General features: G+C 38.3%; 5 protein-coding genes across 6 annotated transcripts; 2 read left to right on the top strand and 3 right to left on the bottom strand.

Moving 5' to 3' along the window:
- The first annotated feature begins 611 nt into the window (after positions 1 to 611).
- On the top strand, positions 612 to 3,397 carry LOC126792629 (uncharacterized). Of its 2 annotated transcripts, none has more exons than XM_050519062.1 (6): positions 612 to 722; positions 1,333 to 1,478; positions 1,562 to 1,711; positions 1,945 to 2,067; positions 2,199 to 2,342; positions 2,719 to 3,397. In XM_050519062.1, exons 2-6 carry the CDS (start codon positions 1,344 to 1,346, stop codon positions 3,163 to 3,165), a joined length of 999 nt encoding a protein of 332 aa, XP_050375019.1. In that variant the 5' UTR covers positions 612 to 722; positions 1,333 to 1,343; the 3' UTR covers positions 3,166 to 3,397. The 2 variants fall into 2 exon arrangements, with proteins under 2 accessions (XP_050375019.1, XP_050375018.1); XM_050519061.1 differs by having other exon boundaries at positions 674 to 722; positions 1,339 to 1,478.
- Positions 3,358 to 6,773, bottom strand: LOC126792627 (pantothenate kinase 1). Its single transcript, XM_050519060.1, has 10 exons — positions 6,582 to 6,773; positions 6,289 to 6,477; positions 5,766 to 5,812; positions 5,543 to 5,659; positions 5,072 to 5,191; positions 4,882 to 4,976; positions 4,698 to 4,791; positions 4,447 to 4,578; positions 4,095 to 4,207; positions 3,358 to 3,848 (listed from the first exon to the last, which is right to left on the bottom strand). Exons 1-10 carry the CDS (start codon positions 6,616 to 6,618, stop codon positions 3,656 to 3,658), a joined length of 1,137 nt encoding a protein of 378 aa, XP_050375017.1. The 5' UTR covers positions 6,619 to 6,773; the 3' UTR covers positions 3,358 to 3,655.
- A 1,174-nt stretch (positions 6,774 to 7,947) lies between these two features.
- LOC126790885 (type 2 DNA topoisomerase 6 subunit B-like) lies at positions 7,948 to 11,099 on the top strand. The gene is made up of 12 exons (XM_050517252.1): positions 7,948 to 8,006; positions 8,094 to 8,196; positions 8,295 to 8,378; positions 8,466 to 8,492; positions 8,582 to 8,690; positions 8,783 to 8,858; positions 9,113 to 9,133; positions 9,374 to 9,570; positions 9,687 to 9,831; positions 10,042 to 10,235; positions 10,362 to 10,491; positions 10,625 to 11,099. The coding sequence occupies exons 1-12, from the start codon at positions 7,968 to 7,970 to the stop codon at positions 10,928 to 10,930; spliced, it is 1,431 nt and encodes a 476-aa protein (XP_050373209.1). The 5' UTR covers positions 7,948 to 7,967; the 3' UTR covers positions 10,931 to 11,099.
- A 324-nt stretch (positions 11,100 to 11,423) lies between these two features.
- LOC126790112 (galactinol synthase 1) lies at positions 11,424 to 13,097 on the bottom strand. The gene is made up of 4 exons (XM_050516251.1): positions 12,658 to 13,097; positions 12,242 to 12,562; positions 12,013 to 12,147; positions 11,424 to 11,921 (listed from the first exon to the last, which is right to left on the bottom strand). The coding sequence occupies exons 1-4, from the start codon at positions 12,994 to 12,996 to the stop codon at positions 11,691 to 11,693; spliced, it is 1,026 nt and encodes a 341-aa protein (XP_050372208.1). The 5' UTR covers positions 12,997 to 13,097; the 3' UTR covers positions 11,424 to 11,690.
- Positions 13,098 to 15,788: 2,691 nt separating this feature from the next.
- LOC126792599 (ADP-ribosylation factor 2) lies at positions 15,789 to 18,096 on the bottom strand. The gene is made up of 7 exons (XM_050519006.1): positions 17,994 to 18,096; positions 17,550 to 17,712; positions 17,166 to 17,236; positions 16,921 to 17,040; positions 16,385 to 16,503; positions 16,219 to 16,300; positions 15,789 to 16,046 (listed from the first exon to the last, which is right to left on the bottom strand). The coding sequence occupies exons 2-7, from the start codon at positions 17,695 to 17,697 to the stop codon at positions 16,041 to 16,043; spliced, it is 546 nt and encodes a 181-aa protein (XP_050374963.1). The 5' UTR covers positions 17,698 to 17,712; positions 17,994 to 18,096; the 3' UTR covers positions 15,789 to 16,040.
- Positions 18,097 to 18,442: the final 346 nt, after the last annotated feature.

The raw sequence follows: 18,442 nt of genomic DNA, 5'->3' as shown, positions 1-18,442 counted from the left end.
AAGTTAGAGACAGTTTGGTGATGATCTATTTTTCTTAAAATATAAAATTAAGGAACTAATGGTTAAATCGATGAAAATAACTCTCAAACTATGACAAAAGTCAAGAAAATTTTTCATAAAACCATCTTGTAAAGAAAGTTTGTTGCAAACTTTTTATTTAGAATTCATTTTGTAAAGAGTAATTATTTAGTGTACTCAGAACACTACGTATACTGTCATGTGGTGTACCTAACTAATCATACATGCGGTGATAGGGGAAAATTATTTAAATATGAGTAACTATTCAGAAACAAACACAGTAAAAAAATGAATCAATAACATTAAAAAGATACGTCATATAAACTATATACTAGATATATATAATAATTTTTCTTTATAAAAGAAGTTCGCTGTGAACTTTATTCAGAAACCAATTTTGTTTGTTCGATGCGAACTTTCTTCCTAAACTAGTTTTGAGAAAAAGTTCCTTGCGAATTTTCTTCATAAAACCGAAAATGCTACGCGCCAAAGCGCTGGACTGGTGGCGCGTAATAATACACACGTGGCTCACGTGGGCGACTCTTACTCTTAAAAAATGTATAGAAATTTATATGGTAAAAAAATAAATAATGTAGGAATGGAAAAATGGATTTGAAAGAGCAGAGAGAGAGAGAGAGTTGGATCGGCATCTCATAATTGCCCTTAATCCACATGACTCTTCTTCGTCTGCTTAGATTTGCTCTGTAAGTCAAACACATTCATTTTCTGATTCCAAGCTTCATATTTAGGTTGCCATCTTATTTGTGATTTCATTCAGTGTTGGGCTATGTTTTGATTTACTGGGTCTATCTCAGGAGCTAGGATGTTGCTTTTCCCTGCAGTTTATATTTGCTTCAGGCTCATGTTTTTTTCTTTTTTTGGTGCCCCTGAAATTTGATATGGAGCTTTTGATTTCTTGATTTTTGTTTACTGAAAGGCGCTGAATAATGAATATGAACTAGATAATGATAGGTAATGGTAGTTGCAGATTCAGTTCCTTAAAAAGAGCTTAGTGTTTGATGGTAAATTGATTTGGGAATATAGGATGGTTGATTGAATTATGTTGTATTGTATTTGTATTAGCTTAAAGTACTGAAAATTAAATATGGTTCAAGAACTGGATGTGCTCTAAATAAACTAATTTTTAATCTTGTTTTTTCTTGAACCCAGAAGACATATTGCTATGATAAAGTAGAATTTCCTCAATAGCTCAATTTGTGTCGCTGTGAAAGTCATAAGACGGCATTGTATTTACTAATGAGATGAAATACCAGTTGCTGACATACTGAAATAGAGACTTATATTTCATGACAGTTACAGTTGTGATGGGTGAGACTGAGGTGCCCAGGACAAGCATAGACATAAGTAAGAACGAGAAAACTCGGCGCCTCAAGGGATTGGATGTAGTACTCTCTAAAGCTTTTGTCCAGGTTCCTCACAAGCTACAAAATTTTGTTAAGGTCGGTCAATTCACTAAAAGATTGAGTCTTGTGGTTGGTGGTTTGATTTAGCTTTAATAATATGTTCATTTTACATGCCGCAGTCACAGCTTAGAAGACTACCAAAAGCTGATGGAGTTAAAACAGTGAGCTCGGTCCCTAGAAGGGGTTCATCTTTGGAGGTTGACCTGGAAAAGCAGTTGCAAGCATGGAGAGAAAATCCTTCATGGGATGATCAAACACCACATATAAAGGTGAGAAATGTGCTTGCCTCTATGGACATAGTTTCCTTTGGTGTGTTCGTCATGCAGTATGTCAAATGTGGTCGGTAATTAGCTGTTGTTATCAAGTAGGAAAAAGATAATCATAATGAAATAGTAATGGGATGGTTCAAAATATCAGTACCTCTGGTTATGGAACATGTCAAGAGTCTATGGCTTCTGTGTATGCAGTAACCTTGAGTCACAAACTAATTTACGCTTTGCAGGTCAGTGTGCCAAAAGGTTCTCTCTGCAACCTCAGTGTAAACGTTAATGTTGGGCTGCCCCCAGATGCAGTATATAACATAGTAACTGACCCCGACAATAAGAGGGTTTTCAAGAATATCAAGGCAAGTAATGGTCATTCTTTTGACCAGGAGTGTTCTTCCCCTCGTCATACTATTTCAAATGAAACCGTATCAGTCAATTTGATAAGTTATTTATCTGTCCGTTTTAAAAAAAAAGTTATTATCTGTCTCAGGAGGTCATATCCAGAAGAGTTTTGGTTGACGAAGGTCTTAGGCAGGTGGTTGAACTAGAGCAAGCAGCTATATGGAAATTTCTTTGGTGGTCAGGGACCATTGCAGTTCATGTTTTAGTAGATCAAAACAGAGAAGACCACTCGGTAATGATTCATTCTTCCCCTTGTTACACTGCAATTATGAACTTACGCTTTGCTGCTTTTTCACCTGATCCGTGTTCTTTAAACATTTGCTCACCATGCATCAACATCAGCTTTGAGTCTGATGACAGACACAGTATCCCTGAATCATTGATAGTAATTGAAATCAAAGCATTTTAGTTTCTGCGTGACATTGTTTGAAGTTAAATCAGTAGATATCAGATTTGCTCGTCACTTCAAAAGTTCAGCATTGCTAGTGTGATTCATTTCTGTGGAATTGTAATCAATAGTTTAAAAGCTCGTTATCTATAAGCTCGTTATCTATATGTAATGCTGTGTGAAAAGCTGTTTTCTATGTCTGATAATATTGATTTGCCAGATGAAATTCAAGCAAATCAAAACTGGGTTTATGGAGAGATTTGAAGGCTGCTGGAGAGTGGAGCCTCTATTTGTTGACGAGAAAAACTGCTCTCCCTTTAAACCCACAACATGGGCAGACTATAATTCACACACTGGAGGCAAAGGAAGGATTGGATCAAAGGTGAGCTTGGACCAACTGATCCAACCGTCTATTGTTCCTCCCCCACCCATTTCTTGGTATCTAAGAGGTATCACCGCCAAGACCACAGAGATGTTGATAAATGATCTTCTTGCTGAAGCCGCGAGAATACGGGGAGAATTGAACTATGAGAAGTCTGGTACAGAGGTAGAAATGTGTAAGGAAGAACTTGATGAAGTTGATAAAATATCAAATATCAAAGAAAGATGGGCTATGCATAGGAGAAAAGCAAAGCAATGTCATCGGAGGCTACCCGCTGCCAAATGATTTATACATTGTACTTAGTTATTGATATATAAGCACTAAAGCACTGTCTATATTCTGTGTGCACCGGAAACTGGTATGTCAATGTAACATCAACATTTCCTGTATCTGTTAGTGACTCTGCTTGTATTGTCATATAGTTTGAACATGCTAGTGTGGAAGCCTCTGAAGCTCTGTAACTAAAAGTATCAAATATGCAATAACAGTGAGTAATTCACTTTATTGGATAATGACAGTTACATAGTTGCTATCTCCAAAATACGGTAAAAATCTGGGTAGATGTGCTCATAGTACAGAATAAATCAGGTGGTGTTACAACTTACATTGTGCATCTCAGCTATCATCCTTTTTGTTTTGAATACATGTCCTAGTATGTATTGATAATCTTACATATGCTACAAAGGTATTGAAGCCTTTGACGTTCACAAGACTTACAGGCAACCAAGAATTGCCTAGCATTATGTCGAGCCTGGAAGAGAAGCCAATGCAAATTCTAAGACAAGTATAAATTGCAATCTATGCTTGGATTGTCGTTCAATTCCGAGTCTGCACAGATTGGGGATTGTTGCACTAACTGATGGACCATCAAGTCATCAAAGCCATGCTTTTCATAGCTCATGAATGCACCCAATGCTCCAAGAAACCCTTCGTGCCTCAAAAACATTGCTTTGGCTTCACCTTTAGACCTGCAAAGGAGAACCAGAGGAATGCCATTGTGAATAAGGGGGAAAACCATGACAAAAGATGGACAAGTAAAAACCAAACCCAACTTCATACTGTTCCAAGCTGAACCAAGAAAGAGACTATTTCTTAGACATTGGCAAGAAAATTTGACACATGTATGGGATCAATTTTATGTTACAAAGGGAATTAGGGAAAAAGAAAATCAATTGGGGCTCAAAAAGGAAAAAAAATTATTATTCCAACACTACCAGAAATGAACGGCAACAGCAATAGTGTCCATCGTGTACGCATGACCCCGAAGGAAAAATCCGGCAAAAAATATGCGCTTCAGCCCAAACCTTAGTGCATTCAAGTATGAGATCTGGACAGAAGGTGCAAAATGAAAGAATATGAGACAAAGTGACAAACAAATCTTATGGCAAAAGCTATGGCAGACTAAATGGATTTATGAGATTTGTGCATCAGGCCAATATCTACTGTCACCAATCTATGCACATTTGAGCACAATCGTTTCACATCATTGCAGATCTGATACTAGTACATCAACAATTAAGTAAGAATCATTCATTGCAAGCAATACCTGTTATCAACATGGATTACCTGTCCAATATTATTGGAAATCATTCTTAAAAGGGACCGAGAAATATCTTCAGGATTGTAATCTTCCAACTCCTTATTATCAGATATTGCCTTGCCAAAGCTAGAAGCGATGGCAGTTGATGAAAGGCCAATCTGGAATAATCAGAAAAACTAGGCTGAGTTAACAAACTCGAGAATTTGACAAAAACAATATATATCGAGCTTTGCCATATTTGAAGGTTATGAACCAGCAATAATCTTCATTTATATACCTTTTTATAGTCTGTACCCCCATATATGTCCCCAACAAGCATGTCTATCACTCTATTGTTTCCCTGATGACTTAACTCCAGCAACTCATCAAAACTGAGACATAATTAGAACTTTGTTGCTTAAGGGAAACATCATATGGCAATGGCTTTGATATCACTATATACAGGAAAAGAAAGCATATACCTCTTGCACTTTGTTAAAAGTCTTCCTAAACCCCAAAAAGTGCCACCACCAACATTGGTTCCACTTACACGCTCAAATTTACCAGGTCCATCCACCTATATATGCATAGTACAGAAGAAAATGAGAAGCCTTTTAAAAGCTAAAAGTATATGAAACTCAATATCTGAAGAATCTGATAATATGAGAACACCTTGATCATACTGACACCAGAGCCAATATTAACTAGGAGATAGGGGTATAGATCATCTTGATCAATCTGCACAAATTCCTTCTGACTATCCATGTATGTAAATGCTTCATCGGGAACTGACTACTTAAATAACAATCAGCAAGTCAATAATACTTCACACAAGATATACATAAAGCCGTAACATAAAAACCCATTAAGAACCAATATGGATCAACAATTACATAATGTTAAGGCACAAGTGAACAAAGTGGAAGCCATTTTTCAAAATACTATAGAACTGGAAGTATCTGTCCACAAGAAACTGAAAGTCGCATAGATAATAAAAAAAGATCTATGCTCATGATCCGTCTTCTGCAGAGTAGTGGCCATCACAGACCACACATCCTATAAGTATATGACATGACTCAACAAAGGCACCAACTTGTACATACCAATATATATGAATGTTGTATTAGGAATTTAGGATCCCACCTTAAGCAGAAAATTTGCTCCTGCCACAAGACTGTTCATTTCGTCTTCCTTGCTAAGAAAAACCCCAAGCTTTTCCTTAAAGAGATCAGCAAACTTGTATGCCCCACCACCTGTGGCCTTCTCACCATTATCACTACTTTAATACATTTTCATACTTCAAAAGGACATGACACTAACAATCATATGTTCATAACACTTGCACAGCTGTAACTAAAAAAAGTACCTTAATAACACACTGCTCATTGGCAGAAGCACCATCATGCCGGCATCCTGAAAATTGTTTACACTGATAAACAAATGACCAGAACCACGCGAACTAATAACTACAATGACAGTGCATCTGAAAGCTTCTTTAACAGTGATCAAATGAGAGACTCAACAATTAGCACATTGGCAACCATATACAAGGCATTCCATTTTCCAGAATCGAAAATTGTCCAATACAAAAAAAAAATCCAACTGGGGTTGTTTCGCAAATCAAACTAGAGGGTTCTTGAGCCAAACATTCAATTTTTAATTACAGGGTTATTTTCACAATGATTGTCTATTGCTGCTAAGCATACATACCAAAATAGCAACACGAACCTGATTTTAATCCAATAAGTTCATACAGACATTCAAACAAGCTAGTTTCAACCCAAGGTTCCAACATCCTCACTCACTTAACACATAAAAGTGATAGAACACAGTTTGAAAAGCTTCAAAGCAGAGGTTACTGATTAACATCACACAAATCAAGTGCATACCAGTAAGGCGAAGTTGCTTAGATTGAATGAAGTCTATGCAATCATGTATCTTAGCCGTCTCGAATTTCGCAAACTGAAGCTTCCCTTCCAGAACAGTACAACCTTTGTCTCCATTACACACTTGTGCATTACTCTCGGAAGATTCATCATCACTGATTTGTGAAAAATACGCCAGCTTAACCAAAGAGCCTGAGAAACAAAAAGAACAATAAACATGAAGCCTATTAAGAAACATTAGAGCAACAACAACAGAAACCCAAATGATAAAGAGAGATTAAGATAAAGAATATTGCCTCCAATATCCAAAGCAAGATGGGAAATTTGAGCCATGAGGGTTGTGATAGTCAAGGTTTGAAGATTTCGGTTTTCTTCAGACCTGTATAAAGAAGAATGGTGCAGTTGATGTGGCCTCACCTAACCCATCACTAAGACCATTATTTATATACAGAAACGTTTTTGTTTTTGGTTTTCTGGGTGGCGCTGCTTTCACAAAGGCGTTAAATTTTTTCAATTACAGGCCGACCGTCTCTGTTCCATTGAAGCCTTTGACTTTCAAAATGGTTACTTCTGTCATTTCAGGAGGATGATAGTTTTTAACTATAATTTCGTTTTTACAGTAGTCAAGTAGGTCAGTAATCACCTTTGATTAGCTTTAATGATAAGGTCGGTCTTTTGAAACCTCATCAGATTAATTTGAAATATGAAAGTGTATGTTCCAAAAATGACCAAAATAACACGGATATAGGTAGATTCATGCTACGAAAGTAAGAAATTATGAAAGTATCGAAATATTTATGATTAGTTTTAGAACTTGGTACAGTAGTATACCTATATACAGTCTCGTTCACATGATCAGTAACTAAACGTGTGAACGAGATTGTACCTATATATGGATAGGTTTCATACAAACTTATTCCTATTTTACTTTCCTACTTATTGAATAATGCGTTAGCCCCATCCTACACCGTAATCAACATTATCATATTAATCATGTGTTTTTGTTCTTGTTTTCTGGTGCTGTGCAATAATACAATATATGAAGAAAAAAAAAATAGGGAACATGTCAAGTTGGCAGGTGATCGATGGGAGTGAATCCACAGTCCAGCACTCAATAGAAGACTTTTGACAGAGAAAGAGATTGAAGCTTGAAATTGCTTCTACTGTGATGAGTTTGATCAGTTGACTCCCCATTCCAGGATCGAGTGGTCGTGCTATGTTGAGCTTGACTTCCACTGGACGATAGTGCTGCTTATAATAGAGGTAGTAAACTCAAACTACTCCATGAAATTGTGCTTTAAACCTTGCGAAAATTCTCACTGCCTGAAACCTTGCAAAGAAGATCATAAGATCATTGCATTCATATTATGCAGAACTAGCTAGTGTACAGGCTATAGCACAAAAGGTTTGACAATGTTTCAAGAGAAGAAGAAGAAGAATGTTTTAACTGAACCCAACCATCAGAAAAATATTTTATAAAGAAAGCTCGCTGCGAACTTTCCATAGAAAATGGTTTCTGTCTACATTGGCATGCATGACTGTGTGGGCTGTATTAAGGAGATTTTTAAATACTAAAGCCCAGACCGAGGCCCAAATCGCAAACCCCATGTATAAATAGCTGCTGATCCAAGGCGGGACTTTCATTTCCATTCGCTCCCAAAATCCAAAACCAATTTTCAGAGATGAACACTGCTTCTTCCGTCTCCGAGCTCTCTCTACAGGTGACGTCACTTTCTGTTCAGCTCGATCATAATTACTCTTCACTTGTCTATCAATTTTTAACTCTATCCACACTTTCTTTTTTACAGTTGATCTCCTCTGCATTTCAACGATGCCGCGCCTCCGACGACCTCTGCAGCCTCTCCGTCGTCCTCCGGCGGTCTCCGGCTTCCAGTCTCGTCCGAATTTCAGGTACCTCTATCTATGATTTACTCTTGACTCAGTCGATCGCCGCTTTTCGCTTCTTTTTTTTTTTCGAAACGAAACGACGTGGTTTTGGTTTTGTACAGTCTCGGATACCGGCGTTGGAAGCTGCACGGAGGAGTTTGAAGCTCTGAATATTTCCAGGGAGGCTCACGCCGGCGGGATTTGGGGTTAGTATTGTATGAAATGACCAAAATGTCCTTGTTTGCTGGTGATTGTTGTTTTGTTACCGTTTTTGATTCATGATTCTGATGCAGATGGATTGCTTTCCGTCACAGCCACCGGTGAGTTATGATTCTTGATTCAGTAAATGTGGTTTGGTTAAAATTTAACGGCGCGTTTTGAGGGTTTGGATTTTGGTGGAAAATTGTAGGTATTAGTGATAATGAGATATTTAACTATCAGTTTGATCTGAAAGAAGCTGAGTCAGCTAGAAGGTTGACCAGGCTGCCCTCGAGTCAAAAGAATGGGCAGAGATTCAGGTGCAATTATCAGATTTTAACTTTCTGCTTGTGACTTGTGAGATTGTTTAAATGTGGGATGATTGTTTCATGATTGTTATGATTGTTTCCAGTGGGACTGAAGTTTGTCTGTCGATTTTCGAAACCGTTGATATTTTGCTGCGGGAGGTTACTCGCTTCTTTCAAAAGGTTTGGGGTTCTGCTTAGTCACTTTTGTCACATCATGGTACAATTATCTTGGCAAATATACTTAACTTGGTAATTGTGTGGATACCAATTGGAGATAGAGGCTAATTCACCCTCTATTAGTACCATGCTAGGACATGTGTTTTTCATGATGTAACTGGATTGGTAAGATTGTTTATTCTGTTGTTAGCTACTCCATAGCTTATCTGTGATCATCTAGATGATGACTCAATTTATTTTTTCTATTGGTTTTGCAGATCCTCATTCTAAAGATCCCTGTAAGTTTTATGTTACTCTTGGGTGCTTTTTCTGTGGAGGTGTTGTATGTCAGAAATCAGTCTCTTGATCAAAAAGTGATTTTAAAGGCCATCAACAACGCACTTAAAACACTGTCTTGATTTGTTCCACTCTTATTAAGAAGAGGGTTAATGGATACTGCATGTATGGTAGATTAGTAGTGTACTTAACTGCAATGTTGACTTCAACAGTACTTAATCGGTCACCTTCAACTGTTACAGAATGTTGCAGTTCAGCTGGTGGCTGATCATGGGGATGTTTCTGGATCACAATATGAAAATGTGTTTCTGGCAAATGAATGGAACCCTTTGCCATTCTCGGCCTCAAATCTTGAACGAATAAAGTCAGGCCTTGAAGACTATGTTTTTAGGCATGGAAATACATTAGGAAAGAAATGTGAGTCATGCTTCTCAAATTGGTAAGTCTACTAAAATAATGCTTCTATGTCAGACTGCTGCAGTTGCATAACTGATTTGAGAACACATGTTACAAAATCTGAATGTTTCATTTATGAGTCTTAAACCTTATCTTAAGGGATCATCTCAAGGTTGGGACTGGAGTAGCATGCCACAAAGAAAGCCATAGATATTCTGAATCAACTATGGAAGCTGTGATTGTAATAAGTGAAACATCAGAGCTGGCAAGTACCTGCGTGAGGGCATTTGACTCTGTAACAGAGGTTGCTCAATCAATTTAGTTATCAATTCCTTTACTAAAGTGCACCTAAAACAGTTCCAGTAAATTGTGCCTTGTGAGCTTGCAGATGCTTTAATATTAAGAACAGTTCAAACTTTTCACTGCATGCTCAAATTGCATTTTGACTATTTGCTCGAAGTATGCACTACAGTATTTCTATAATATACTAAACTGTTGGAAATTTCATTTTCAGGTTTTGTGTTTCAAAGGTTTCTCACCTTGTCCAGTCTCCCAATCAGCTGTTAAGGCACTATCAAGTATTGATTGGAAAAGTTATGGATTAATTTTTGCGGGAGTTGTGGAGCAGGGTGGCTATGCAATAGTGAAATGGGAGAACTTGCCGCCAAATGTTCAAATTGACATTTCCCTCCACCATTACCATAACCAATATCCAAAACTATGTTGTGCTTAATTAATTTGAATTGGTTAACTTTGCCTTATCACGCTTTCTATTGTGGTTTGTATCAAATATATCATGTTACATGTACATGCCATTCCTTGACATGCTTCCAAGGTTATAATACCATCCTCCAGGCTAAAGATGCAACCTGATCAAAAACTTGTAAAAAAGGCAGTTAAACTTGCATTGGATGATTTGAAGGACAAAAACTCTGGAGTTCTTCTAAGCGCCCATGCCCTCAAGGTAATATCTTGCTCTCAGTTGCTGTCATATGAAACTTAGGATGCTGATATGACAAAGAGAGACATCATTTGATCATTGGCTGCATGCCTGCATTAGTTTAGCAACTTCATGTTACTGGTGCCTTGGTTTTCAGGTCCGTAATTGTGCCCCTGATCTTGCTAAAACAATTTCTAGCCTGATCTTGTGCTCCAATGATTCAAACTTCCGAGAAGAATGCTTTTCTTTTCTTGGCTTACAAACTCAAGGAGTAGGAAGTGAACTTGTTGAAGACTGCATAAAGGAAAAGATCATTTCTGTCATAGAGATGAACGACAGAGAACAACCTCAGAGAAGCAAAGAAGTCCAAACTTATCTTTTCGAGGATGATCACTTCCAGGATTCAGGATTTCAAGATGCAGAATATGAAGGCGAGGATGCTTATATGTCTATGGAAATATAAATTTCGTGCATTCCAAATAGGGCATGCCCGTATGAGTTGGTATATTATTAACAAATGAGTAACTGCTAGATTACATTGGGAAAATGTCTTGTTCATATGATTATGTACTTAATCAGTTCTGGTCATTGTCATCTTTCAAATTCCATCACACATACATGATCGTTCAATGCATCGATTGCATGCTTCTCTCACTTGACCAATATTCCTTCTGTATTGCCATCTAATCAGCTGAGTTTATTTTCTTTCCGGTACTGAGTTGCATGGCTGTACTTTGTTTTGAAGTCTCTGTAAGCATTTTGGGCCATTTAGAAGCAAATATCCAACACAGTTGAGTATCTGATGGCCCTGCCACCACGGTCCAGAATGTGACACGTGTACATAATGACAGTTGTTAGAAAGGGACATTTTAGTCGGCCGGGGATGGATTCTCAAGTTAGATTTGAGCCAAGACATAGTCGTTAAGTGAAGTGAAAAACAACTAAAAAAATCTTGCTAGAAGAAACTATAGAACATGTATATTAACTATTTAGTGAAGTCTTAATACATACCAAGTCCTTTAATACACCAAGGCAAAAGTTACATATACTTCCTTTTGCCAAAGAGGTAATATTATGTATTAATAGGTATGTGGTTTCTGTGTACCTCTGGGGACCAAGAAAATGAAGGCCAGGCAACCCAAGAAAGAGTAAATGAGATGATTAGTACTGATCACACCAACTTTTGAACTATTTAGAAGAAAACTCTCAATTAAGATAATATTTCAAGCAGCAGTGGGTGCAGGAATGTAGGTCATGGCAGGCTCATGAGGCATGGAAGCCATGATCGACGACTTGGAGAGAGTTTGATCTTCCTCTGCAGCTGCCGGAGTTTGATCGGCCTTGAAATCCAGGGACTCGTCGTTATAAATTTCCCACCATTTTGCTACTAACATCTTGATGTCCTCTCTCTGCATGTTTGCTTCCACACCGGTGTACCTCCATGGTTTTGATCCCTATAATTAGTGACCCAAAAATGAGTAGTTAGCTCAATCAGTTTCTGAAATTCGAAAACAATGAGTTTGAAGGTAAAATAATGCTACTTACAGCAGCACAGTAGTGGACAACTTTTACTTCATCAAGCTTCACATTCTCCGGGTGGCGCCACAGCATGGCCAGAACTAGGTTGTATGCAAGAGGGATGGGCTTGTAACTCTTTTGGAAGAACATGTTCAAGAAATCCTGTAAATTTTGAGCACAAGATGGTAATTCATAAGAGATTGAGGACAAGAAATCATTTTCAATACAAAATTACTGAGAAATATAATACTCTTACTTGCTCTGCAAAAGGTGTAGGAGGAACAACAAGGAGAGTCTCAAGAAGGCTTTCGTAAGTCAGACGATTAGGCTCGAACACAAACATCCCGGCGTTGAAGTACAAAGGAGGAGGAGAACCCATCTCGGCCGGCCATGTAACCTTGTCAGGGCACTGCTGGCAATACCCGACTTTGTACTGCGGCGAGTGACTCCATGTTTTTTCACAGAAGCAATCCATCACAGCATAGAAGTATCCATCAGGAGTGTCAAAGAGGTGATCTATATTGTTATACACTTGGATGTCCGCATCCAAATAGATCATCTTGCTGTACTCCTCAAACTGCAAATATCATACATACGTACCATATATTAGAACATGTTGTTCGGATTCATAGCTTGATAGCATAACATGTTAGATATTTTACGTATACTTACATTCCAAATCCGAAGCTTGGAGTAGTTGATGACGTAGTATGCCATAGCAAACTGGACTTGGTTTTCAGGAGGATAAATAGGCACGATCTCCCGAACAATACAACCTTGAGACCTCAAAATCTCACGGTGTTCTTCGGGGACGTCAGGCAATATTGCTACTACAAGAGGGTAGGCAGTCTTCACCTTGCGCAAACCCTTAGCCAATCCGACGACTCCCTTGACGTAATCTCCAGTACCGGCTAAGAATGTCACATAGGCCCTCTTGGAGTAGCCTGCACTCAAAGTGGAGACTTTGTTCGTGGAGGTAAACACATCTACTGGAACTTCAGGTGGTGCCATTGAGAAGAATTTGTGTGCTCTTAGCTAGTGAAAAAGGTTGATGAACTGATGAAGAGTGTGAGGAAAGCAAAGATATTAGCTACACTGAGGAAGCTATACCTTACTAACCTTTGTTCCTGGGTTGCAATCGACCCAAGGCTTGACTTAAATAGAGCGCAAATGAAGAGAAGATGCATGTTAAATGAAGCCCAAATGAAACTCAAATAAAAATTATACATGGTCCTAGCTTTTTTATTAGTTAATGTTCGAAGGAAACCACCCCCCCCCCCCCAAATGAACAGTGTTTGATGTTCAACCCACCAATCATCTATAGCTAAGCCTTATCATCAAGATTCAAGGAAGGGTTAAAGGTCATGGTCAAAAAATTTGGAAAATGATGCTCCAATAGTATTTGTATGTGATTACTTGCTGTGGGGGAAATAGATATGTATGGGGGATCATCAAGTGGGAGAGTCATTTTCTTAGCCTATATACTGAAATTAAAGAACGTTAGATCTATGAGGACTTGTGGAGCCGAGGTTGATACAAATGGAATTATGGAGAGATTAAGATATTGATCGGTCAGCATACCCTAGCATACTGTACTTAATTTGTTTGTAGGCTCAAACTCAATGGCATCCATTAGTTTGAAACTTATGCTAAATATGTAGCATACTGTCATTCTCAGGCATATAGAGCTAGTTTAATTAGTGCCTATGAGCTTATAATAGTATTCAGTTTTTTCAATGTGAAACATTTGAAACACATGCAATGATCATTTCTATATATCAAGCTCTAAAGTAGTTAACGAGAACCAGAGTTGCATGTTCACAGAAGGCATCGATCGGTTCTAGTATTTGATTTGTGTATCGTGACTGAGAAGAGTTTACTTACGTAATACATAAATAGATCTGAAACCCAAATACCAACCCCTTCAACACAAAGAAAGAAAAAAGAGAAAAAGAAGATGCATGCAGGAACATCAAATCTTGTTCAGAAAATAATAGCTTCAAGAACAATTTAGCTTGAAGAACAACCATGAGAGTGAGACACTCCAAGGATGCTCATACTAGGGCATGCAGTACGTTGAGCCCTTAAAGACAGACAGAACGGATTTAAGAAGCTGTGCATATGTATACTGAGAACTTTGGGGCTCAGAACTGAGATGATGATCATCACTTTCGATCGATATGAGCATCTCTGTATTCAATTAGTTAGTTCGATTTAACTACTGTGATCAATTGCATCAGAAGTAATAATTCCTTTGATATAAATCTTCATTTTTATGATGAGTTTATGACATTTCTTTCTTTACAAGCTCGTACGAAAGCTTGAACTTTGTCTCACCATGCTTTGACAAGGCAGGAATCTTCCACTGCCAACTTTATTATGAGGTATATATAGATCCAACTACACCAAACTTGCTCCTGTAACTTTTGTATGAAGTTATAAAAGAGAATCGCACTGTATGTCTTCTACGAGACTACTGGGTGAAATTAATTGTTCGTAAGATTGCATGACTTACACACTGTCGTACGATGGAAACAATTGAAGGTGAAGATTGAGGTTATATATACAATCATAACAACTTAACAAGCGTATTATAAAGAAAGTTTCTGGGTTTTACTACTACTCGCTAGTTATCATTAAGATATTATACTTGTATATGAACTACAGATGAGGCCAGTCTGATCCTGGCTCTCCTGGACACAACGGCTAGAGATGTGCCATACACTAATGCACCCACAAAGATGCCAAGAGGCGCATGTAGGTGGACAAAGATATGTCGACTTTGTATGTATGCTTAATATGCTTGAGAATGACTAGTATCGTAGATGCTCTCCATGATGTTAATGCCCCATAACCATTCATTATTGCTTTTGGAATTACTAACCATCACCACATGCATCGGCAGTATGGTTAATTCTGGCTAATTAATCTCAAAATGATCGAGAAAACAAGTGTGGGATGAATCGGCTGTGACATTTTTGGTGAAGAACATCTTAGTATGCATGTTGTATTAAAACCCTTGCATTATACGTCCGACTATCATATACTATCATTAGATCTGAGTAGTGATGAAACATCCGACTTCCTAAGTTTCTCTGATCAACAGCGGCGCGATGAAAACTGAAAAGGTGTTCTGTGGACAAGGATCAAGCATTCGCCTTCAACTTTTTGGCAGCCGAAAAACGAATGCTAAACTACAAAAGAAATGAGGGGTTATAAAATCCCTGAAAAATGCACGCATTTGGTGCTACATGGGGATATTTGAGTGGAACCCTGACCTAATTATAGATCACTCTCTGAAGGACTCCCTCTCAAGGGTCCCAAACCTCAGGCTCTGGGAACCAAGAAATGGATTAGCTTTTCCAGAAATGAAGTGTGGTTTCGCATTACTTGGAATTATAGGGTTGCAACAAAAAATGGAACATGTGTACCATAAAAGAAAGCAAAGCACAGCCTCAAGTCTCCGTCGACCTGGACAACTTACCCCAATTCATCCTCCTCCAGAACAAATGGAGCTTTGTTTATTATAACGTGCGACTTTGAATCTTTGGTCATGGTGTGAGGATTCACATTAACACATCACTATATTCCAACCAAGTATCATTCCCGTGTGTACAAGCATGTTTCTTCGCCAAAATCGTGGGCTGGTCAAAGATTGCAAGTCACATTTGTATTCGGAAACCTTAGAAATGTAATAGCTCAGGGTCTCAGGCTCAGAATAACACGCAGTAAAGAAGCCAAAAATGCATTCTACTAAGTAAACAAGAATACAAAAGGTACCAACTTAGAGGGAAAGGAGGGTATGTCAAAATCCAATTACAACTCAGAACACTGTATCCAAATTCAATCAAAAGCTCAAATGTATACATTTGACCAACCATTCTTCTTCTATTACAAATATAACCATTAAAGGCCCTACAGATGAAATGACCATTTCTGGGAGAAAATAGATTTAACAACAAATTCAATTGTCTCGGAGAAACCAAAAACGAACTAGATAATATTCACCCCTGCATCCAGAATTGCCAGTCCTCAAAATGACTCCCAAATAGAGATCAAGCCTGCAATTACAGAAATGATTAACAGAATTCAAATGTTGAATTAGCTAAGTCATGGACAATAGTATTCTCCAGAGGAGAAATATACACTAGAAACAAAATGTTACTTCAAATTGTAATTTTGGTTACTAATACATTTCGCTCTAAACATTGAAAAATAGTTTATAGTAATTACCTTGTTAGCAATGTTGTTGGAGAGCCAATCGAGTCCTTCATACAGACCCTCTCCAGAAGTTGCACAAGTGCTCTGGATGTACCTGTAAAGACAAAAATGCATATTAGACTTATGATTATTAATTAAAGGACAGAATGGAAGGAGGACATGCAGGCCATTAAATTACCAGTGACGCTGTCTGAGAGAGTGGAGGCCTAGCTTATCAGTAATTTCAGCAGCATTCATTGCATTTGGGAGATCCTGTTTGTTGGCAAAAACAAGCAACACAGCTTCTCGCAGCTCATCCTGAAACCAGCATATATAATTAAAACATGAAACGGAAACCAATTGCAAATCCTAATACAGCCATCTTACTCAGATGAAACATCAAGCGAGAAAGGGCGCACACAACATGAATATAGATTACTCATTTGGCATAACAGGGAACTTTAAAGCAGAATAGTATATTGATCAAGATATGCTTATTTCCACAATTCCATTTAGGGAGGAAAACAAGTATGAAAGAAATATGAAGATATCCAACATCAAAGCATACACATGCAAGGTGAAGTATACTACATTGGCAACAGGCATTCATTTCTATAATTTACAACTTCTTGATCCATAAAAACTCAAACCTCATGAACAAGAGGTACGAATCTAGTTACTGCAAGACAAAAAAGTAAAAACATAAAGAAGTGCTTTCGGATTATGAAAACAAACCTCATTCAACATCCTGTGTAGCTCATCTCTAGCCTCAACAACACGGTCTCTATCATTGCTGTCCACAACAAAGATAAGACCCTGTGTGTTCTGGAAGTAGTGCCTCCACAATGGTCGGATCTGAAAGGAAAATGAGCATCACATATCAGTCGAGCCTTTTAGATACAACAAAGCACTGCAAAATTTTAAGAAACAAGTTAAAACTTAAACTCCATGTCCCTATTCAACAATCACCAACTTCATACCTTGTCCTGACCCCCAACATCCCAGACTGTGAAGCTGATGTTCTTGTATTCCACGGTCTCAACATTAAATCCTGTCAATCAGCAAAGACTTCAATAATCCTTGAATTTGCAATAATTTTAAAGCATCGTAACTAAATCAGCGTCACTGAGATTCACAGTGCAACCTATACAATATCTCAGAGCACCGTCACATTAGATATTCTACCCGAGCAATTCAATCTAACATTCTCCAAATCCATAACAAACTACGCCGTTGCATGTCAATGTTTTATGCATAAAACAACCTTCAGATCAAAATTGAGCACGTAACGGCGACAGAATCAATTAAAGCAGATACAAATCATCACACAAAATGGCATATGAGTGTGGAAAGAGATGACTCACCAATAGTAGGAATGGTGGTGACGATCTCGCCGAGCTTGAGCTTGTAGAGAATGGTGGTCTTACCAGCGGCGTCGAGACCGACCATCAGAATTCGCATCTCCTTCTTCGCAAAGAGCCGGCTGAACAGCTTCGTGAACGTGAGCCCCATTCTGACTGCGGATCCCTGCAAATCATCAAACCACAACAGCAATGAAGCTATCAATATCAACGGATCCAGCAGATCTGAAGCCAAAGCGATGCAGCAATGGCATATCAACCACTCGCTAAAGCAATTCGAGCACAAACGCGGAGATCGGAATGATCAAAACGCGTGAACTTTGAATCAGAGCATAATTCAAGCATAGAAATCTGATAGCGTGTTTAAGATTTTTGAACAAGAATTGAGATCGGAGATCGAACCGAGAAGGATGAAAATGCGTGAGAGAAGGAGATCTGAGATTTTACCTTGGATGAGATTTCTGAGAGAGAGAAGAGAGAGAGCTTGAAATTTGTGAGGGGGTGAGGATCGTCAATTTTGGGGGGTTATAAAAATGAGAGCAGAATAAATGGGGCCTTCCCGGCACCAGACGCTTTTTGCTCTTTATGGAATGACGAAAATGCCCCTGAAGTCCTGCGGGTGATGGTAGGTGTCCAATCAGAGATCGCCACGTTATGGTCTTCGCGTTAATCTTAAGCCTTTGCTGCGAAAATAATATGATGATTAGGTTATAAAGACTTCAACCAATCGAAGTCATGCTCGGTGCGGTTTTATGCAGGTGATTACGATTGATACCCATCCTCCATATGGGCAACATCACGCCAGGTTTTATAAAACGTGAACTATTTCGCCCGATACCATTTGGTCCATTGGTGTAATAATTCTGTTCTCACTTATTAACTCGTTGCAGTATATG

The sequence above is a fragment of the Argentina anserina genome, chromosome 4 (assembly GCF_933775445.1).
Source record: "Argentina anserina chromosome 4, drPotAnse1.1, whole genome shotgun sequence".
NCBI classification, from domain to species: domain Eukaryota; kingdom Viridiplantae; phylum Streptophyta; class Magnoliopsida; order Rosales; family Rosaceae; genus Argentina; species Argentina anserina.
Note: the sequence above shows the minus strand (reverse complement) of the source record. Positions and strands in the feature narration are given on the sequence as shown.